General features: G+C 43.4%; 1 protein-coding gene across 13 annotated transcripts in view; it reads left to right on the forward strand.

Annotated features, from left to right (window-relative positions):
* The window catches only part of syne1b (spectrin repeat containing, nuclear envelope 1b), a 500,086-nt gene that overhangs the window by 444,391 nt on the left and 32,193 nt on the right, over positions 1 to 23,502 (forward strand). For all 13 annotated transcript variants that reach the window (XM_072265605.1, XM_072265607.1, XM_072265609.1 and 10 more), the window contains 7 exons: positions 74 to 236; positions 3,237 to 3,424; positions 5,414 to 5,564; positions 8,324 to 8,506; positions 11,169 to 11,306; positions 12,585 to 12,776; positions 18,422 to 18,755. In XM_072265605.1, coding sequence (XP_072121706.1) covers positions 74 to 236; positions 3,237 to 3,424; positions 5,414 to 5,564; positions 8,324 to 8,506; positions 11,169 to 11,306; positions 12,585 to 12,776; positions 18,422 to 18,755 — 1,349 coding nt within the window. The remainder of the gene's footprint in view (positions 1 to 73; positions 237 to 3,236; positions 3,425 to 5,413; positions 5,565 to 8,323; positions 8,507 to 11,168; positions 11,307 to 12,584; positions 12,777 to 18,421; positions 18,756 to 23,502) is intronic.

Below are 23,502 nucleotides of genomic sequence, written 5' to 3' on the forward strand. Positions count from 1 at the left end.
CAAGAGAGAGGTCGCCGAGGGCAGGGTGCAGTTTTCATGAGGTGAACATTTCTGCCCCTCTTTACTGTTTCAGGGTGAAGAAGCTGAAGGAGACATTGGTGGCCGTGCAGCAGCTGGACAAGAACATGAGTAGTTTACGATCGTGGCTTGCCCAAATCGAGACTGAGCTGTCAAGACCAATCGTCTACGAGTCGTGTGATTCTCAAGAGATACAGCAGAAGCTCTCAGAGCAGCAGGTAAAAAGATATCCATCGGTGCAGGATGTGAATCTAGAAGTGGGGAGGACAGTGGGGGCTGAGTTAGGGGGTTGTAGGTTTGCAGATCACAGGCTGGAGCCACAACAGGCAGACTGAAGGGGTGCCGACATTTCAGTCTTGAGTGGTTAAATGGAGGCCCATTTTAAGTGTGTAGACCATGCTATGGCTCGAGGAAAGTTGTGCAGGTTAATCCTGGCATCTTTGTCAATACTTAAACCTCATCAACACCCCATACAACAGATCATTAACACATTGCAATTGTTAAATGCTGATGTACATAATTTGGATGCCAAATTTCTGATACGACAAGAGTAATTAATCTGTGGTTAATTCACTGGGGTGTTTTAGGGCATTGAGGTTTTCTGCTCTTCTCTCACTCACTCTTTTGTGAACATTGAAATAGAAGCAGGAGTAGATTATTCTGTTTTCTTGTTCCTACTGACTGATCATGACGAATCTTTTCTCTCAGTGACACTTTCCTGAACTAACCTATCCAAAAATCTACCGATCAGTGCCTTGGGTATACTCAACCACCGAGTCTCCTTAGATAAAGAATTCCAAAGATTCACCACACATGGGATTTAGAATAAAACTGTTCTTTTCATTTCTGTCCTGAATGACTATACCCATGTTTTGAGATTGTGTCTACTGATTCTGGAACCCCAGCCAAGGTGCAATCTACTGCACATCTACCCTGAAAGCCCCATCACAGTTTTCTAATTTCAATGAGGTCACTTTTCATCCTATTAAATTCAAAATGGTGTAGGCCCAAATAAAAAGGTGAAATGCTGGAAAGCTCAGCAGATGCACTGGCCTGTGGGACGAGAAACATATTATTTCCAGTCATCAGAATTTGATCAGTTCTTACCTGTTCTGATTGTATAGTCAAGTTTAACTTCCTGTTTCTATTCCAATGGATGCCACCTGATCTGTTGAGAGTTTTCAGCACTTTCTGTTCCATCTCCAGCATCCACTGTTTTTTAATTTCAAGAGTATATGCCCAGTCAATTTGCTCACTTCTCATGAGACAAGCCTTTCCCCGTTTCTGGAGTCCATCTGATGAACCTTCCCAACATTCGCTGCGTCCTTCTTTCGTTAGATGGACCAGACCTAACATAGCATTCAATTATACAGTCTGACCAGAATGTGAGAGGACTGGAGCACAACTTCTTTATAAATCCTGCAATGCAGGCCAACCCTCTTCTTGCCTTTCTTATTGGTGAGAGGGCACTTGACCAAAAACGTGCCAGATCCTGGTGTCCTGATAAGCTGGAAATGGAGTGAATCCAGAACTAGAGATAACAGGAATAGCCAATATAAGATGGCGAAGAGATGACATTTTTTGAGGAACTTCAGATCCCTTTCCCTCAAAGGGCAGTGGAAGCAGCTTTGAATATTTTTAAAGCAAAGATAGATATCTACTCAAGGATGTCAGTGAAGAGTAAGAATTTCAGGCTGTATATTGTATACGTTCTCTGATATTAAATGGAACCATTGAACCATTGAGAAGTGGGTGAAAGGTTCCCACGGGTAGGCAGAAAGACAGATGAGGTTATAATCAGATTGGCCATTATCACTAAATGGTAGAGTAGGTTTGAGGGCCAAGTGGTCTACTCATGTATCCCTTCGTCTGTCATTTGTACCTCCAAATGTCTCCAATATAGTTGCTTCTTGCAAGCCTGCACTTGTATTTTACTTTTCCTGCCCAGGTCTTTTACTGAAATCATAGATTTCCCATATTTGGTTTGCTTCTATTTTGAGTGCATTTTACCTAATACCATCTTTGAATACTGTTGATAGGCAAAATTGGACCAATGTTCCTGGTGATTTGTATTGCCTTAAAAGGGACATGTGTTACTTTTTAAATTATATTTTTTTAAATGTTAGCCATTGCTAACTTACCATCATCACTGTTAGCATAGAATTTGCATCTTTTTTGCAGAACTATGTGCCTTTTGTCATTTCTTATATAGTGGATTCCACTAAATTGGACACATTGGGACCAGTACTTTTTGCCCCAATTAAGTGGCTGCCCCAATTAGCCAAAGTTTTAAGGAAATAGGTAAAAAGGGAAAAAAAGACAAACTACTCTCTAAGTAATAAATAATGTATTTAAATGAAATACCAAAGAAAGTAGAACCTTACCAATAATACTACAGTACTATTAAACTGTGTATATTTACTGATGGAGGAATTCATTAGTGACATGTTCTTTTCATTGACTGTAATTGAACAAAATCAGTGCTGACACCTAGTGAAGGTAATGGGCTGCCTTCATACAATGGTTTCAACAACTCATCTTCTAGATCTTCCTTTTGATTGTAACATTCAAGATTGTTGTTGATACATTCAAATTCTTCATAGGTCCTAACTTGTTGAAGTAGTGTAGTCATTTCATTTTCACTCTCAGCCATGCCCGGCATCTACAAGCCTGAGTGCTTGAAACTGCACTGAGCAAAACAGTTCTGAATTGTTGTACTGCTTATTTCTCACCAAATGTCAGTGACAAAAGTCTCTGCTTTTGAACACGAACACGTGTAACTGATGCTATTAAAAACTGTTGGCTGTAAACACAGTGTAACGGCCGTGCAAGTGCACACAGTTGACACTAGTTAGAAACTCTTCAGCAACAGTCTCCTGTCCCAATTAAGAGGCATCGTGTCCCAAATAAGCTAAGGAAAATTGCAGCTATTTTGTTGAATAGTTTTTGTTCTTTAAGAATTTTCTCAAATAAGCGGCTGCCCCGATTAACCAATGGCCCAGTTAACCGAAATTCACTGTGTTCAAACTGAAATCAATCACTCTCACTTTTTATCAAAAACTGTTCGTAAAAGGCCACATTACTTAGATCATTTATTAATCCTTAATAATCCTCTCACGGCAGCCTTTTCATTGCCACCGTCCCGTCTCTCCCCCCACCGTTCTATTTCACTTCTCTGTCCCTCTGATTGTTGTGCTCAACGGTGCCTATACTTGCAGGAGCTGCAGCGAGACATTGAGAAGCACAGCACGGGTGTGGCCTCTGTTCTCAATCTCTGCGAGGTTCTGCTGCACGACTGCGATGCCTGCGCCACGGAGACAGAGTGCGACTCAATTCAGCAGGCTACGCGCAACCTGGACCGCAGGTGGAGGAACATCTGCGCCATGTCCATGGAACGGAGGCTCAAGTAAGGGTTCAAGTGCATGTCAGTTTTTGTCAAAGGTGTATGTAGACGGGGAATAAACTCTGTGAAAGTTAGCTCTTGCTTTCTGCCACCGGTTTGAATGAGAGATGCATGACCCACAGCAGAAGAGCTTTAGCATTCTCAATGCACGAAGTTGACTCCATCCCAAACATCTGCCCCTTTATCCTCTCTGTAACTAATTATTTACTTACTCTTCCATAATACCCTTCCTCAGTCCATCTTCCAACACTGTCCATTATTCCATTCAGCCTCCCTCTGTGATCTGGATCGTACACTGATCACTGCTGATCCTATGCCAAATCACACAGATTCAAGCCAGAATCAGTTATCACTGACAAGTGATGTGAAAGTTGTTGTTTTGCTGCAGCACCACAGTGCAAAAGCATAAAAATCGACAAATTAGAAAAATGAACCCTGCAAAGAAAAAGGAATAGTGAGGTAGTGTTCGTGGATAATTTAGAAATCTGATGGTAGATGGGTAGAAACTGAACCATTGCAGTGTGGGTTTTGGGCTCCCACATCTCCTCCCTGATGAATAACCCGCCCAGAGCTTGCTGACCTTTAATAGCTGCTGTTCCAGCAACTTCATCACATTTAAAACTCTCATCTCGCTTCTTAATCCCTTCAAATCACGACAGTGTCCCTCCATCTCGAGGTACTGCATGCCAAATCATTGAGCATCGGTGACTGCACTTCAGTTGTTTTGCAGCAGGGCTCCGGAACTTCACTAACAGATGCAGCAAATTCCAGAGCAGCTGGTTCGGCAGAGGCCTGGTGGGCTGAAGGGCCTGTTTCTGTGCTGTAGTCTTCTAAGACTCTATAAGACCACAGAATGCTGGAGGAATTCAGCTGGTGAGGCAGCATGTATGGAGGGGAATAAACAGCCAATGTTTCAGGCTGAGACACTTCATCAGATGCTGCATTTGGTGTTGAGGCCATGCTGGGTATGGATGTGGCCAGTGCTGGAGTGAAGATGTAGGAGGACATTGCAAATAGTCAGAGACCAGAGAGTTTCACACCAAACTTCCAGAGTTTTTGATCTGCCATGGGAATGCTGTAAGGCTGTAAGTTTGTGACCTCAATTGTTTACCCCTAGCCTGGGCTTGTACTTAGGCAGAGTAACCTGATTCCATCGTCTGCTGTGTCACCCTCAAGCAAAGGTGAGCTCTCCTTCCACTCAGTCTGACACAGTCATCCTTCTGTGCACAGAGAGGTGTGAGGTCAGATAAGACTAGGTCAGAGGAATTCTGCAGAGGATTCAGAGAAGGAAGCTTGGGACTTTGGGAAGGGTGCAGCAGCTCCAACCAGCAGCTGTGGGTATGCGCTGTCCACCCCAGCAGCTTCCCTCATCCTGAGAAGTGATTTGGTGAACCCAGCCGAACGATTATGATTTAATGGCCATCACTTCCTTTGAATTGCTTGGGATTTGTTCGGCCAGCAAGTCTCTGGCTTTTATGCTATTCCTAGCCTTCCACCTGCCGTAATAAAAGCAGAGAATCCTGGAAACAATCAGCAGATCAGGCTGCACCTGAGGGAAGAAAATGTGATGGGGTAGTGCAGCATGGAAACAGGTCTATGCTGATCAAGGTGCCTTCCCGAGCTAGTCCCTTGTACCTGCATTTGTTCTAGATGCCTCTAAGCCTTACCAATCCAGGAAACTCCAAATACTTTTTAAAACTTTGTATCTGCACCCACCTCAACCACATCCACTGGCAGCTCGTTCCATATAACCACCATCCTCTGTGTAGGAAAAACTTGCTCCTCATATTTCCTATAAATCGTTTTATTCTCACACTAAACCTATGCCTTCATCAGAACGTTGACCCAACTTGTAGCTGTGCTTCTCTTCCCACCAATGCTGCCTGATGTAGTGAATCTTTCAGGTGTTTTCTGATTTTGTTTTAGATGTCTTGCCTTGGGTCATCTTGTCTAATGAACATAACCAAGCACTGTTCTATTTTTCCCTTTCAGGATTGAAGAGACCTGGAGGTTGTGGCAGAAGTTCCTGGACGATTATTCTCGCTTTGAAGATTGGCTCGAAACTTCAGAGCGTACAGCAGCCATGCCAAATTCCTCAGAGGTTCTGTACACGGTGGCCAAAGAGGAGCTCAAGAAATTTGAGGTGCTGTAGCAAGGGGGGGCTGTATGGTTTGGAACCCCAGCAGTTTAGACTTTCTCTGCCTACTGCCTAGAGATGCTTCTGCTTATCCAGAACTACGTTGTGTGCAGCTGTGTTGCAAACCTTAACTGGGATTAGGCAGGACACGGCGGTTTCCTCGGGAGAGATTTGATTGTAATTGCGTTCACATTGAGTCTCGTGGAACTTCCTGTTGGCCTTGAAGAAGGCTGCCTGCAAGCATCTACTGATTTCTTCTGTGACTGATTTAGTTCTGGGGGTTTCTGGCACCCAGCATCAGTGATGTCATCAAATAGCCTGACAGATTGGAGGATTCTGCATTACACAGTCATTTTTAATCAACTTAGATCATTACATAGAATGCTAAATAAAGACCAGAGCATACACATTTGTAGCCAACATTTCAACTGTTTCGTTTTCCTAACAAAAAAAAATCCTTTAGCTCCTTTGAAAAATGTATGCAAGGAAAATTACAATGCATATTTATTATTTTCAGCCCAAGTGATTCACCGGGTTGAAAATATGGCCTAAAACACCAAATTTAGATTTTACATGATATTCAGGAAATTTTCCAGCCAGGCTTCTTCATACATCACATAAATTTCACCTCATTTTCATCGATTCCTTTGCAAAAGACTCGCAAATAGAGGGGCAGCCTGTGTCAACAGATGTCTCTGTCACAGCAGCCCCTTCATTTCTGTGTAAAACTACCGGTGCTCAGAAATCTCAGTGTTACTGCCTGTTTCACAGATTTAATTTTGATTATTACCTTTTGATGCTACTGGAAAATAATGACTGATATATTAAAAATACCTTTCAGCCTCAAGCATTTTATTTTGTCTTTGCCATTAGAATGTGAAACATCTCCATTGTTAATGGCAACTTCCTGTGTAAGGAGGTCACTTTGTGGTTGCACTCTGCTCCAGAGCGGCTGCTGTAATGTTTTGCTTCTAGGAGGAATGGACGTTCATAGTCTGTTAGGTTGGACGTTATCACCATAAACCTGATGAACAGTGACAAATGAAGTCTGCCCACTATGACCCAATTATTCCCCTTTAATTCCCTTTCATTGGAACTCTGAATATGGTCTTAGAGTTATAGAGCACTACAGCACAGAAACATGCTCTTTGGCCCATCTAATCCGTGCCAAGCTATTATTCTACCTATTTGTTCTGGACCAACCCAGAAGGGAAATGTAAAATGGTGGTTTTCAGGAGCCTAGAAGTGTCAAGACATGGATATTGTTTGGGATGGAGGAGGTTACAGAGCCGTGGGGGGGATTTGAATGTGAGGATGAGGTTATTAAAGTTGAGGAGCTGCTGGACTGTGAGTGGATGTAGTTCAGTGAAAATGGTTAGAAGAAGCAGTTGAAACTGATGAGATCAAAAATACAAGAGCCCTCTGTGAAATGACTTTGGGATTATTTCTGATGGAGGCTTATTGACCTAAAACGTGCTTTGTTTCTCTCATCACCTGACCCGTTGTCATCTGTATTTATCCTACTGACCAAAGTCAGGATCTAGGAACTCCCATAATTTCTGTAAGTAATGTTGTAATGCTAGTTGATAGCTTTAATACAGGGAAAACAAAAGTTCTAACTTTTTAAGCAGTTATACTTTGGTTTAAACAGGAAATCCAATAGTTTACGAGCTTAATTCCATTTCACGAAGTGATCTTTTAAAAAAAAATAGCAGATATAACGTGTGTTTCCAGAACATGAATTGGATACAACATAATTGATGCATTAAGGAGCACTGTTTGTATTAATCAGGCTGCTTTAGTTAAAGTGTGATAGAAAACCTATTTAAAACTTTGGTTTAAAGCCAGCTGCAGCCTCTTCTGATGTAATGCAAGGTTTCTTAAGAACTTACCTATCTCATAATAGCAGATGTCCCTGTTCAAATAATTGAATGAGAATCAGGTTTATTATCACCGGCATGTGACGTGAAATTTGTTAACATAGCAGCAGCAGTTCAATGCAATACATAATCTAGCAGAGAGAGAAAAAAAAATAAATAAAATAAAACAAATAAGCAAATCAATTATGTATATTGAACAGTAATACTGTATATTAAAAAAGTGAGGTAGTGTCCAAAGCTTCAAAGTCCATTTCGGAATCGGATGGCAGAGGGGAAGAGCTGTTCCTGAATCGCTGAGTGTGTGCCTTCAGGCTTCTGTACCTCCTACCTGATGGTAACAGTGAGAAAAGGGCATGCCCTGGGTGTTGGTGGTCCTTGAAAATAGACAGTGCCTTTCTGAGACACTGCTCCTTGAAGATGTCCTGGGCACTTTGTAGGCTGGTACCCAAGATGGAGCTGACTAAATTTACAACCCTCTGCAGCTTCTTTTGGCCCTGTGCAGTTCTGAGGGAAGGCCATTAGCCGGAATCATTAACTGTGCTGTTTTACTCCACGAACTGTGACTGCTGAGCACTACCAGCCTTTGACTTAAGGTTTCCAGCATCTGCAGACTTTTCCTTTTCAGTCAATAACTAACCTGTGCCTCCTGGATGTGCAGACACAATAGGTTGAAAAGGCAGCTTCAGTACTGGGTGATTCTTTCATAAAGTAGTGGATACATTGCAGAGGCCTTGCTATTGGTCCTTGGGTTGATAACAACAAAATTTTGAATGGCACATTGTACAATGTCTAAGAAGAGTATTGACTCCTGTAGTGAACCTCAGGTGAAATAAATGCATGTAATGATGTTTTGAAGCATAATTGGGGTGTTCTGTTCCTCCTCAGGCGTTCCAGCGTCAGGTCCACGAGAGCCTAACCCAGCTGGAGCTGATCAACAAACAATACCGTCGCTTAGCTCGTGAAAACCGCACGGACTCTGGCTGCAGACTCAAACAGATGGTGCACGAGGGCAACCAGCGATGGGACAACCTACAGCGGAGGGTCACAGCGATCCTCAGGAGATTAAAAGTAAGGCTTCACTACTGGGAAGCCATGGGGATTTCTCTGATAGAGATTCAGCCTTTGTCTCTATATTGATATTTAGTGCACCGGGTATCAATGCAACTTGATGCATTCAGTGTAACGAAACCTCTCAGGGCTCTTACAGACTCGTGCATAGAAACGGGCCTGCTGGCCCAAGTTCTCCATGTCATCCGAAGTGCCCATTCTGCAGGACGTTTTTCTGTCAAGAATTGAGGTCCATGATATATAAATGTCTCGGTCAAAGGGGGAGACTTCAAGAAGCATTTCAAAGGAGGAAAGTGAGATTTTGGCATCTTCTGGTATTTAGGGTCTAAGCAGTTGAGAACACGGTCAGCAGAGGAGAGATGTCTGTCTGGAATGACTCAAGTGTAAACCTTTGGGATGGTATTTGGGAAAGATGAGGTTACAGAGCTAGGAAGGAGTGAGGCCATAGAAGAATTGGGACTGTGAAGTCGAGAATATTAAAATGAAGGCATTGATAGACTATGAGTTACTGTAGTTCAGCAGGACCATAGAGAGGTAAGCCAAGTCAGCTAAGCTTAAGTTAATCAGAAAAAATCAAAAGGGTCCTCAAAATCAAATTGGAAACCAGTTCTGATGAAGTTATTGACCTGAATCATTATTTCTGTTTCTCTTTTCATGGATACTGCCTGACCAGCTGAGTGCTTTTAACATTTCCGGTTTCTGGCATCTGCAATTTTTCCCCCTCTCCTAATACAGACGGCACCTAGGAGGGAGTGTTCTTAAGACTGAGCTGGGGTATGGTTCCAGAGCAAAACGGGTTTGCTCTGCGTCTTAGTAACTCCAGTATTAAACATGCCTCGAGTTGATTCCATTAGTAATCGAGAGCACTGGAAATCCGAAAACAAGAAGGAAGCAGCAATGGGTGGAGAAGTAGACTTAGTCTTTGGCCAATGATGACTTATAAGACTCCTGAAAAGGAGACTCATACATTATTGAGAAGGATGAAGGGTGGAGAAAACAAAAAGGAAAAGTCTGTGATAGGTTAGAGGGTTAAAGACAAGTGGGGTTGTGAAAGAGAGTGACAAGAAACAAAGAGTGGAGTGTTTTGTTCATATTGACTGATATGAGTAGATAAAGTATCAGTATTTCTATTTGAATTTTATTCCCTGACTGACTTTTTCTTTGAGGGCCTATCTGTAGTATGAAACTTTGGTGCAACTTGTATGGCTCACCTAAAGCCAGCGGCAGCAACTTCATAAAAATTTCTCAGCACTTCACAGACTTGCCCAATACGATTACACCAAATAAAAACCAAAAAGTTGCAGATGCTGGAAATCTGAAATACAAACAGAAAATGTTGGAAATGGTCAGGCAGCACCTTTGGAAAGAGAAACAGAGATGATGTTTTAGGCACTTCTGACATGTGGTACAAAAGTTACTGCTGCTGTCTCAAAGCTTCAATGATCCAAGTTCAACTGTGCCCCCTCGGTGCTGACTGTGGTGGGGTTTACACAATCTTCCTGCACTCATGTGTGTTTCCCCAGGTGCTCCTGTTCCCTCCCACAGTCAGAAGATGCGTTGGATTCCCAATTGGCTACTGTAAATTATCCCAAGAGTGGGTTAGTGGCAGAGGGATGAAAGGAGAGTTTTCAATGACCGCCCATTTAAATTCCATTTCCTGATCCCATACCAACATCTTGGTCCACGGTCTCCTCTACTGCTGTGATGAGGTTGGAGGAGCGACAACTGGTAGTCTGTCTGGGTAGCCTCCACTTTGACGGGCATGTACGTCAATTTCTCTGGCTTCTGGTAATTTCTCCCACCACTCCTTTCTCTCCATCTCAATTCTCCATTCTGGCTCCCTTCTTGCCCCTTCCCTTCTTCTCATCTGCCTATCACTTCCCTCTGGTTCCCCTCCTCCTTTCCATTCTTCCATAGTTCGTTCTCCTGTCCTATCCGATTCCTCCGTCTTCAGCCCTTTACATCTGCAACCCATCGGCTCCCAGTTTCTCACTTATCTCCCCCCTCCCCTATCCACCCACCTTCCCCTCACCTGGCTTTTCCTGTCACCTTGCGCTCGTTCCTCTTAACCCCCACCCTACCTTTTTTTATTTTGGCTTCTTTCCTCTTCCTTTCCAGTTCTGATAAAGGGTCTTGGCCCAAAACACTAACCATTTATTCTCCTCCATTGATGTCGCCTGGCCTGCTGAGTTTCTTAAGCATTTTGTGTGTCGTTCAAAGAATAATTGGAGGGGGGCGGTGTGTGTGAATAAATATAAATATATATGTTGGAAAAAATTTTGAGGAATGGGTACGGATGTCATTTCGTTTTTTGGATGTCACGTGGAGCCAAATGTTCTCTCAAAGGAGAGACGGACAAAGATTGAGGAAGCTGCTCAAAAATCTTGAAGAGAGAGTTTCCAGAATTTTCCAGAGGAGGAAGCTATGGCAAAAATGCTACGCTTTTCCACAGTTGGGTGTCTTTGTCCAAGAAAATGATCTGAAGGGTAGTTGAGTGAAACCAATATACGTTCTTGACAGAATTGACACATAGTACCATTGTCTGTTGACCGGTATTGTAAATGCATGATTTGGAAGAAAGTGAAAGCTCTCAGCATTTGGAACTGAGCTTCAAGTGAGGCTGCGTGAACTTATAGAGTGGCTTTCTTCTGTCTTAAACCAGCACTTTATTGGTCAGCGAGAGGAGTTCGAAACGGTGCGTGAGAGTATACTGGTCTGGCTGACTGAGATGGACCTGCAGCTGACAAACATCGAACACTTCTCTGAATGTGATGTACAGGCCAAAATCAAGCAGCTGAAAGTAAGTGATTGACTTCTGAGGTCATGTTTTGGCCTGACTAGTAGTGAACAGACACCTGTTTATAATTCCACTCAAATTTCTCTTCCATTGACTACACCCACTGTTAATATTAAGCTGCTGGACTTGTTTATATGGAGGGCAGAAAATTGATCTTCTCCTTTAGTTCTGGCGTGTGATTTGAGCCTGTTCCAGGTGGGGTTTAAGATGGTGTGACCGGGAGAGTAAGTTGAATATTAGATCAGACAACAAAAAGTTCAAATGTTTTAAGGGGAACTTGACTGGGGACTTCACCCAGAGGATGGTGCGAGTGTGGGACGAGCTGCTGGCAGAAATGTTGGGTGTGGGTTTGATTTTAAAATTATAGAGAAACTTGGATAGGTACATGGATGGGAGGGGTATGGAGAGCTATCATCCGGGTGCAGGTTGATGGGATGAAGCAGCGTAATAGTTCAGCACAGACTAGACTTTTCTGTGCTTCATTGTTCTATGACTCTCTAACACTAATATAGGAGTTTCCAGCCTTTTTTATGCTGCGAAGCCTTGCCATTAACCAAGGGATCTGTAGAACCCACAGTGGGAACGCCTGTCCTAATAGAAAGTTGATGGTACCTCAATTATTTATTGCATTTTATATCCCTACCAAATGGATTTAGTTTGTAAAATAAAATCAGAGCTTGACCATGTGTCCTGCTGTCTGTTTTCAATGTGATTTTTCTTCCCCACTCACTGTCATTGTTGGAACAGAAATGACTGAGAGGGTAAGATGGGAAGAGCAGAATGCAGTCCTTGCTGGGAGGAGGTATAGACTTGTAATGGATTTTGGTTGATAGCCTGTCACATGGAGATAGATGTGGAAGTTAAGGAAGTGTCAAAAAGAGACCATATGAAAGTGAGAGTAGAGAGGAAATGGACAGCTAAGGTAATAACATTTTTGATTAACTGACTTAACACAGCCCTGGAACATATTAAAAATAAAGCTGGACATCGGGAAAGAAGTGTTTAATGTCATGACTAGCCCCAAAAGGTTTACAGGTCAGGGTTAAGTTCAAGTTGAGCTGAAGGTTCAATCCCTTGTGTTGTAGCACAGCAGATGGAGACAGTCCTATACAAGGCAGGTCATTTATTGTTTTAAAAAGGTGAAGAATACTGGAACAGAATGCAACAAAATCAGCTCTAGTTTTCAGATTATTGCACGGAGTAGTTGTTCTTGGAAGTTCCTTGCCTTCACGCTGGCTGCTCCGTCTCTGAGAAGGTGATTGATCTGTTTCGATCCCGCAGGCCTTCCAGCAGGAAATAGCACTCAACAAACCCAAAATTGACAGCCTCTTCCATCATGGAGAGCAGCTCATCGAGAAGAGTGAGCCCATGGATGCGGCAGTAATCGAGGAAGAGCTGGAGGAGCTTCGGCGCTATTGTCAGGAGGTCTTTGGGCGAGTGGAGCGATACTACAAGAAGCTGATGCAGCTGCCGGTAAGAGCTTGTAGATGTTCTCAGCCCGGTTGGACTTGGGAGGGTGGGGTCGGGGACGAGGGTGCTGTTACTTTTCCCAGTGCGCTATCAGTTCCCACTATGATAACTTGGTTTCCTTCAATCTCCGGTAATAATTTATGGTCAGATGCTATTAGTAGTGTTGTATAATGAATATCCTCTGGATTATAGTGACAAGTAATTTGTACAATTTTATTTTGTTTTTCCTTAGTTGCAGAAGGCGAACTAAGTGATTGTATGATTGCAGCCATCTGATCAGTGATCCTTGTGATTTTTGATAGGAAGTATCAGTTTAATAAGGTTAAATATTTAATAGTTCATTTAATAGAATAAGCATTTAAGGGATTCCTTATGCAAGAGTTGGCTCCTGATGAGTTAATTAAAATGTAGCAGGAATGTATTTTCAACATTCGTACGTTTACAACGTAGTTGTAGAGAAGTACAGCATAGAAGCAACCCCTTTGTCCCATCTAGTCCATGCTGAAAATAAATGCAGAAAATTGTGAAACACTTAGTAGGTCATACAGAATCCGTAACTGAGTTAACATTTCGAGTTGGAAATCCTTCGACAAGACTGGGTAATAAAACTCTTCATCCAGTCCTGATGAAGGATTCCCACATCAGCTGTTTTTTTTTGTTCTTGGGACCATAATCTACTCAACTACTCAAAGGGAAGAAGGCAGAGAGAAAGCTTTGTCTACATTCAGAAGAATATTTAAGTACTGAAATAATGGGATTTTTTTTTGCACCTACCTGGGAGTATGGATTGGAGTTCAGGATTTAACGTGTCACTTTGAAAGATGCCAGCTCCCACACAGCCTCAATGTTCAGTCGAATGTCACAGCTGACTCTTGTGTTGGAGTTCCTGGAGTGGAATTTTCCATTCACCACGTTCTGACTCAGAAGCAAGTGCACTACTGATCAGCTGCTGCTGTTATTCTAATACACCTCAGCAATATTTGCTGTCGCAGTTGATCAGAGAATATAAACTGATCAGTTTAGTGTAGTCTCCTCTAGAACCTGCTTTAGATTTTTCCCCGCACCCCTTTTGTGTCTTTTTTTTTGTGCACATCCACACACCTTACTCATACAGAGCTATGCATGGCAGGAGAGGCAAATTCATGAGTGATAATCTCCTCGGCTAATCCATAAGATGATAGCCATAAATCGGGGGAATTAGGCTATTCAGCCCATGGAGTCTGGTCCATCATAGGTGATTAATAATCCCTCTCAACCCATTCTCCTGCCTTCTCCCCATAATCTTTGACACCCTGATTAATCAAGACCTGTCAACCTCTGCCTTACATACGCCCAATGAACTGGCCTGCACGGGTGTCTGTGGAAGTGAATTCCACAGATTCACCATGCTCTGGCTAAAGAAATGTTTCCTCATCTCTGTTCTAGATGGACGTCCCTCAGTTCTGAGGCTGTACCCTCTGATCCTAGACTCCCCTACTATAGGAAACATTCTCTCCACATCCATGCTATCTAGGCCTCTCAATATTTGATAGGTTTTAATGAGGTCCCCCTCCCCCCCCCCCCCCACCATTCGTCTAAACTCCAGTGAGTATAGGCCCAGAGCCATTAAACACTCCTCATACGTTAACATTTCTGCGGTTATTCTTGTGAATCTTCTCTGGACCCTCTCCAGTGCCAGCACATCTTGAATAAGGGGCCGGAGCTGCTCACAATACTCCCAAGTGCAGTCCGTTCAATGCCTTATAAAGCCTCAGTATTACGTCCTTGCTTTTATATTCTAGTCCAATTAGCTTCTATACCACTGACTCAACCTGTAAGTTCACCCTTGGGGAATCTTGCACGAGGACTCCCAAGTCCCTTTGCACCTCTGATGTTTGAATTTTTGCCTCATTTAGAAAATAGTCCATGCATTTATTCCTTCACCAAAGTGCATGACCAAGTACTTCCCTACACTGTATTCCATCTGCCACTTCTTTGCCCAATCACCCAAACTGTCTAAATCCTCTGCAGACTCTCTACTTCCTCAGCACTAACTGCCCCACCATATCATCCACAAACTTGGCCACAGAGCCATCAATTCCTTCATCCAAATCATTAACGGATAACGTGAAAAGAAGCGGTCCCAATACAGACCCCTCCGGCACACCGCTAGTCATCAGCAGCCAATCTTCTATCTATGTTAGTACTTTTCCTGTAATACCGTAGGCCCTTAACTTGTTAAGCAGCTTTATGTGCGGCACTTTGTCAAAAGCCTTCTGAAAATCCAAATGAGCAACATCCGCTGACTCTCCTGTGTCTCTCCTGCCTGTTACTTCCGCAAAGAATTCCAACAGATTTGTTGGGGAAATAATGCTGACTTTGGCCTATTTTATCTCGTTCCTCCAAAGATTCGAAGTACATTTATTATCAGTATACATCCCTGAGACTTGTCTTCCCATAGACAGCCATGGAACAAGGAAAACCATGGAACCCATTCAAAGAAAAATATCAACCCTCCCACTCATACAAAAAAAAACAAATTGAGCAAACAGCAAAAAAAAGCAAAAAACGCAGAATATAAAACGTCAACCCACAAAGTCGTCGTAGAAAGAGTCTAGGTATATTCAGTTCAATCTAGTGCTGTGTCGTTTGTTATCTGCAGACCACCCTGATCAAAATCACACAAAGTAGCAACAGAAAATGAGTAGAAAAACATCATAATGTAAACCACATTGTGCAGTCCACAAACCACGTTGATTAAACCTTGCCCAAGACCCAGAACTCTGGCCAACCTCTTACAGCATCCAGGGAGAGAGACCATTTGAACGCAGACATGTTTCTCTGGCAGCAGTGAGCAAGAGGCTGGCAGACTGCGCTGAACACTCGCTCGACTTCTGCTCTCGCCTCGATGATTTCAACCTTCAGTCACTGATATTAGCGAGAAATGGAGTTGATCATGGGCTCAGACCTTGTCTCCAGGCTCCTTGGCCTTGAGGCTACAGGCTTCGCTTGAAACCTCACCAAACACCCTCAGGGACAACACAGCGCCAGATCACTCAATCGGCCCATAAACACACCACCAAAACGTAGATCCCGGGCTTCAGCAGTAGCAGAGCCACATTTGAAAGAAAAAAAATGAAGTAGTTCTGTGAACTGTCTGAAGGATATCACCCTTGATTGCTCCGGAGCCTCATCCTTACTAATAGATTCCAACATCTTTCCATCTACTAAAGTCAGGCTAACTGGCCTATAATTACCTTCTTTCTGCCTCCCTCCCTTAAATAATGAATGACATTTGGAATTTTCCAGTAAACAGTGCAAGAATTACAAAGCACATGTGGTATTCTGTTAAGAGCTAAACACTCATACTGAAGATCCATAGAGGGAGCCCCCTTGCCCCACCCTCCCCACCTATCAAAGCACCCTGTTATTTAATAAGCAGTGCGCCGTGGCAGATGTAGTTACTTGTTGTGTGGTTAGGAAAGTAATGGTAGGCCACAGGCTTGAGTGCTGTAGTGTGCATGCATCCTTGTAAACTTGTCCTCTTCAGAACTAAGGCTTTGAGAGCTGGCCACTGTGCCTGGGCTCTGGATGCATCTGCGTTCAGCAGCAATATCTGAACACGTGTGTCATCAGAGAGAATCATCTGTAGCCGCTGAGGCTATTTATAGAGCTGTAACTGAGCCTTGGTATGGAGCAAGTTCAGATAAGGCAAAGTGAAAGTGGGAGTGAGTGCTTAGCACTTGACAGAATGCCATACGTGCCTAGTAATTCTTCCACTGGTTTCTGTAAGTCTGCCTCAATTTATTGTGCTTGAAGGATTGTGGGTTTTTTTTATATAGAGAACAATGGCATTTTTGTTTTGGTTGTCCAGCTAACTGGTGCTGAGGTAATGGTTAATTAGGCCAGTACTCCTGTCTGCAGCTTGCTCCTCACCGTGTCCAATACAGTGAACAGAATTTCAGGACGTTACAAACAGGGCAATGAGATGCCGTTTTTGCTAAACTGCAGTGGGATATTCACTTGCCTTAAACTGGTGACTAACCTCTCTCTCAGACCTGCTGGTAAAGATAAACCAGCAACATTATTCCTGCCCTCTTTTCTCTTCCTTTTCTAGTTATTTTCCTTTCTCTTTTGGTACATTTTCTTTTTCTCTCTTTCTCTTCCCACCCTCACATAGAGGTGCTCATGACTGATCTTCTACCCAAGCCCCATGTTCCTGCCCTATCCCCATAATACATTGGTTTCCTTGATATCCAGAATCCAGTCAGTCTTTGTTTAGAATAAGCTGAGTGACTGAGCCCCATGAGTCTCTGGAGTATTGAATTCCAAAGATTCACTACCCTCTGATTAAAGGCATTTCTCTTTATTTCAGTCTCCAGTTCCTTATTTCAGGACTCTAAGCCCTGGCCGTGGATTCACTGCTGGCTGTTGTGGGACATTTTGTACACAGGCCGACCTGGATTGACTACCCTGAGCGAGTGTGGCTGTGATCACTGAGTGAGAATAAACGGGATCTCCTTTGTTAGAATATCCCTTCTGCTGGGTTAATTGTGGCACCAGAACTGCACCCTGTGAACATTTTCCATCAACGGTGTACATTTTTGTGAGAACTTCATAAACTGGGGATCTCCTTGATTCATAACTTGCATGAGTATCAGACTAGGCACAGTGTGAACCGATCTGTACCTGTCCTGCCAAGCTTTGTACCAGGAGTCCAAAACCTCAAAGGTGACCTACTGTGTGCACACCTGTGGAGAGTGACAGCAAGGTGCCATTTGCTAGAGTGTTGAAGCAAGAAGTGTAGTTACCTGTAAGAGGGAGTCCTGAATGCAGATGAGAATCAGGGTCAGGTTAATTATCACTGACATGCCACGAAATTTGTTTTGTGACAACAGTATAATGCAATACATAAAAATTACTATAAATTATAATAAGTGTATATGTATGTAGTTCAAAATGAGAGGAAAAGCAAGGAGGTATTTTAAAATAGTTGGAGGGAATGGGATAGGATATGCTGACAGGGTGAGGAGGTTTGTATGGAGTTGGACTAAATGGTGATTGGTTTAGTATTGTCATATGTACTGAGATACAGTGAAAAGCCTTGTTCTGCTTGCCATTCAGATGTTTCATTCCAAATGCAAAAGGAAAAACTAACAGAATATAGCATAAACACAAGAGATTTTGCAGATGCTAGAAATCCAGAGCAGCATGCACAAGGCCCAAAACATCGACTGTTTATTCATTTCTATAGATGCTGCCTGACCTGCTGAGTTCCTCCGGCATTTTGTGCATGTCGAGCAGAATATAGCGTTAGCTCCAGTGGAAGTGCGGTGCGGGCAAACAACATGCAAGAGTAGATTGAGAGATCTGGAGTTCATCTTCTTTGTACAGGCAGCCCATTCAGAAGCTGTCCTTGAGCCTGGGGGTACACATTTTCAAGCTTTTGTTATCTTCTGCCCGATGGAAAGTGGGAGAAGAGGGAATGAGTTCCTTTTCCACCCTCTTCAGCTTAGTTCAATTAAAAAAAGGCCTAGAGATGCAGATTCAGACACTGCAGTGCTTGCAACTAGTCGGAGTCTTTTATTTCTCCTTGCGCGGGGCAGTTTGAGCAACGAAAATGGTAACCATCCCCCTTCCCTCTCTCTCCTCGCCCTCTTTGCGCGCAGCTGACAGATGACGAGCACGACGTGTCCGACCGAGAGGTGGAGTTGGACCACACTGGCGAGTACACCAGCCCGCATTGGTTTGACAGAAGTACAGACGACACCATACCCACTCCGCTTTCTCTGAGCCAGGGTATGAGTGCACAGCAGCCCAAGGACACGCGGTCAGGCTGCGACACCCCAGCCAGCGTGGACTCCATTCCCTTGGAGTGGGACCATGATTATGACCTGAGTCGGAACCTGGAGAGCGCTGTGTCGCAAGCATTGGAGGGTAGGGAGGAGGATGTGGAAGACCAGGATAGTGACTTCTACCTCAAAGGGGCAGCTGAACTCGCAGGTGAGTGAAAATGAGAGAGGTGAGGAGGTCAATGCATTAGAGGGATAGGGGTGAGGGGTCTTGGGGCAGATGGGTAGGGGCGAGGGGTTCTGTGGGATGGAGGGGTAGGGACAAGGGAGTCATGGGCTGGAAGGGGGAAGCGGAGGCTGAGTTAGTTAGCAAGAGCTTTATTGTCATTGCTAAGGACAACAAAATTACAGTGCTGCTCTGTTCAATTCTGGACTGGCAATTCCATGACTAAAAACACAGCGGCTATATTTGTTTTACTTGTACTAAACAGAGCTTGGGCTGTGAGATGGTCTGGCAACAGGATTGGGGAGCCCTTGAGCTAGATCATTGAGGGTTGTGGTAGGGCAAGGCTTATCTTCATGAGCCAGCGTGGGTACACTGGTGTCAGGAGGAGTCGGTTGATTCAGCATTGGAGAAAATCTTATCTCCGCTGTGGGGTGGGGCGGGGGAGAATTCCATCCAAATATTTTTCTAATTCAAATTTCAAATGATAACCATTCTTTTCATCGATTCCCTCCAGTTGTTTTTTTTTCTTGAACTTGTCCCTCCACAGCCACCCTTGTGATCGAGAGAATCAGGAGCTTGTCTGAACTTACTTGTGCTGTCTTTTTGTCTTTTCTGAAATGGCAGCAATGGAAAAATAAAAGGGATTTTACTTTATTGGCGCATCCCAAATCACTTGGAAGTGAACAGATTCTTCGCTGCAGTTTGGTCATTTTATACCTCTGCCAGAGTTCCCCTCTGGAATTGAGCAAATTTACAATTCGTACCATCCTTAATGAGAGTGAGGTGGCTTCAGAGGGGTTGGATCAATGACAGTGCTGAGGGGTGGGAATAGTTTGTGTGTCAGTGAAGGCAGGTTTCTTTTCTCAAAGGGCATCCGTCACCCAACTTTAATTATTATAGTCTACAAAAAGATTTGTCACCTTCCTCTTTGAATAGCTCTCCAGGTCACCAAAATGCCTACACAGAATTGCAGAAAGACTAGTAAAGGAGTTGGAGGCCATTCGGCCTATTGAGGCCATGGCAGCTCTCAGCAAGAGCAATCCAGTTTTTCAGTGTGTCCAGCTCCCTTCTGAAAAGCACAATGGAATCCTTCCCCCACTGCTCTTTCTGGTGGTGTATTCTATATCCTAGCCTGGGCTTTCATTCTCACAGATGTCATAGTCATACTTTATTGATCCCCAGGGAAATTGGTTTTCATTATAGTTGCACCATAAACAATAGATAGTAATAAAACTATAAATAGTTAAATAGTAATATGTAAATTATGCCAGGAAATAAGTCCAGGACCAGCCTATTGGCTCAGGGTGTTCGACCCTCCAGGGGAGGAGTTGTAAAGTTTGATGGCCACAGGCAGGAATGACTTCCTATGATGCTCTGTGCTGCATCTTGGTGGAATGAGTCTCTGGCTGAATGTACTCCTGTGCCCACCCAGTACATTATGTAGTGGATGGGAGACATTGTCCAAGATGGCATGCAACTTGGACAGCATCCTCTTTTCAGACACCACTGTCAGAGAGTCCAGTTCCATCCCCACAACATTACTGTATCCTGTATCCGATGTTAAAATAGAGCTGTAAGGTAAATGGTTTTTTCAATGCTACTCTTATGTAATAGAGACCTGGAGCACTACAGCACAGAAACAGGCCCTTCAGCCCATCAGATCAATTATTCTGCCTATAGTCCCACTGACCTACACCTAGACCACAGCCCTCCACACCTGTCCCATCCATGTCCTTATCCAAGCTTCTCTTGTGTTGAAATTGGACCTGCATCCACCACTTCCGCTGGTAGCTCATTCCACACTCACGCCATGCCCTGATTGAGGAAAGCCCCCCTCATGTTCCCCTTAAATATTTCACCTTTCACCCTTAACCTATGACCACTAGTTCAGGTCTCATGCAACCTCAGTGAGAAAAGCCTGTTTGCAGTTATCCTAGCTATAGTCATAATTTTGCATACCTCTATCAAATTTCCCCTCATTCTCCTACGAATAAAATCCTAACCTATTCAACCTTTCCCTTTAAGTCAGATCCTCAAGTCTTAGCAACATCCTTCCGCAAGTTCTCCTAATACTTTTAATGGCTGGTTAATTGTTGCTGACTTGCAGTACGTGGAACATGGTAGCCAATTTGTATTCAGCAGTTGAATGGTCCTGTTGTGATTGGGTTGAAGTGATTTTCTTAGAGAGGTAAAATTTGGTTGGGTCGTCAGGGCGATCTCCCTGGTTCTTTTTCAAGTTGCGTCTTTGGATTATTTTTATTTTGACACAGACTGTTGATTTTGTCTTCTTTGCAAAAGAGGGCCATTCTAGCAGTGCTGCCCCCTGTAGGTAGAGCATTCTCACTACTGGTGCTCTGTGAACACTGGGCACTGATTGTAATCAAGTTTGTAAAATACAATAATCAATAGGCTGATGGCTTTATGGAATTCAGAAAACAGGAGCCTTGGGTTTATTATTTGTGAAATATTCACCAAGGCAAGAAGAGTGATGGTTGACAACTGTGGTTAAAGTAGTTTCTGTCGGCCCCTCTTTCCCAGAGCTAAATGGGTAGTTTTATTACTTATACTCCCCATTTAACTTTCTCTTCCTTATAAATCCAGGGAGGGTGGCATCTTGAGATGTGGAAAGAAACCCGTACACAGGAAGGAAATAAAACTGAAGAGGCTAATTGAAAATTTTAAGTGTTTGGGAATACAAATGGGTGGAAGTTGTGAGACACTTCAATGAATTATGTCTATATGACTATGTAGATCAGTGGTCTCTCAGCCTTTTTAAATGGAAGCCCCCCCATGTCCATACTCTGTTAAACATCAAGTTATTCCTTTAATGGAGCTGTGGCTTTCTTGGGAGTTCCCAGAAATGATGAGCGGCCCCACAGCTGGCTGCTGAGTATACTTCCATTTTTTTTTATTCTTCTAACATATAAACCTCAAATATTAAAGTCTCTCAAATGTAATCTTTGGTGTCCCCACCTTCGCTTCCTCTGAGGGGGCTGGGATTCTCTACCCCAGGTTATAGAGTTCTGAGCACTGTAACTGGGAAATGGGAGTGAGCCATGGGCAGATTGTAAAACTCGGATTCTCAAGAAGAGATGATACAGGATGTCTGCAAGGAGAACAGGAAATGCTGAAAGCACTCGGCATATTGTGGAAAGAGAAACAGAATTAATATTTCAGTTTGAAGATCCTTTTTTAGAGATTGCCCTGAGGTTCCGCTGACCGGGCTTGTGTTCTGTTGATTATAAAAGATTTATGAAGGTTATTTAAGAAGATTAAAAAGACTTGATGGGGTAGATAGAGAAAAGGTTGAGGTGGCCAGGTAGTGCAGTAGATGGCACAATACCTTACAGCACCAGCTATATGATTAGAGTTCGATTTCTGCCACTGTCTGTAAGGAATTTCAGACCATGTGGGTCCCTCCCACTTTCCAAGGACATTACAGGTTAGGGGTAGTGAGCTGAGAGCACCAGACATGTGGTGACACTTGCAGGCTACCAGCATGATCCTTGGAGATTTGACTTGACATAAACCACTATGTTTCGACGCACTGTACATGTGGCAAGTAAAGGTAATCTTTTCTTTAATCTGTTAATATCAGAGCCAAATCAGCAATGGTGATGTGCAGGAGCACTGGTTCACCGAGTAGGCTTTGGAAACTAGTACAGTATTACATTCTGCTACAAAAATTGCTATGACTGGAGCCAGTTCAGGATTTCAAACTTGAAACTGATTGTTCTCTGTTGGTCAAGGTGTGAAGGTGAGAAGTTAGAGTTATGAGACAGATCAACCATTGGATAATTGGAGAGCCTATTCCTGAACGAAGGGTCAGTGTCAGTGAAGTGCTTAATTAGGAAGGGGAAAAAAGATTATGAGAGAAAACTGGCAGGAAACATAAAAACTGACTGTAAAAGCTTTTATAGATATGTGAAAAGGAAAAGACTGGTAAAGACAAATGTAGGTCCCCTGCAGACAGAAACAGGTGAATTGATTATGGGGAGCAAGGACATGGCAGACCAATTGAATAATTACTTTGGTTCTGTCTTCACTAAGGAGGACATAAATAATCTTCCAGAAATAGTAGGGGACAGAGGGTCCAGTGAGATGGAGGAACTGAGCGAAATACATGTTAGTAGGGAAGTGGTGTTAGGTAAATTGAAGGGATTGAAGGCAGATAAATCCTCAGGGCCAGATGGTCTGCATCTCAGAGTGCTTAAGGAAGTAGCCCAAGAAATAGTGGATGCATTAGTGATAATTTTTCAAAACTCGTTAGATTCTGGACTAGTTCCTGAGGATTGGAGGGTGGCTAATGTAACTCCACTTTTTAAAAAAGGAGAGAGAGAGAAACCGGGGAATTGTAGACCGGTTAGCCTAACATCGGTGGTGGGGAAACTGCTGGAGTCAGTTATCAAGGATGTGATAACAGCACATTTGGAAAGCGGTGAAATGATCGGACAAAGTCAGCATGGGTTTGTGAAAGGAAAATCATGTCTGACGAATCTCATAGAATTTTTTGAGGATGTAACTAGTAGAGTGGATAGGGGAGAACCAGTGGATGTGGTATATTTGGATTTTCAGAATGCTTTTGACAAGGTCCCACACAGGAGATTAGTGTGCAAACTTAAAGCACACGGTATTGGGGGTAAGGTATTGGTGTGGGTGGAGAGTTGGTTAGCAGACAGGAAGCAAAGAGTGGGAATAAACGGGACCTTTTCAGAATGGCAGGCGGTGACTA

This window comes from Mobula birostris, chromosome 8 (genome assembly GCF_030028105.1).
Source record: "Mobula birostris isolate sMobBir1 chromosome 8, sMobBir1.hap1, whole genome shotgun sequence".
Taxonomy (NCBI): domain Eukaryota; kingdom Metazoa; phylum Chordata; class Chondrichthyes; order Myliobatiformes; family Myliobatidae; genus Mobula; species Mobula birostris.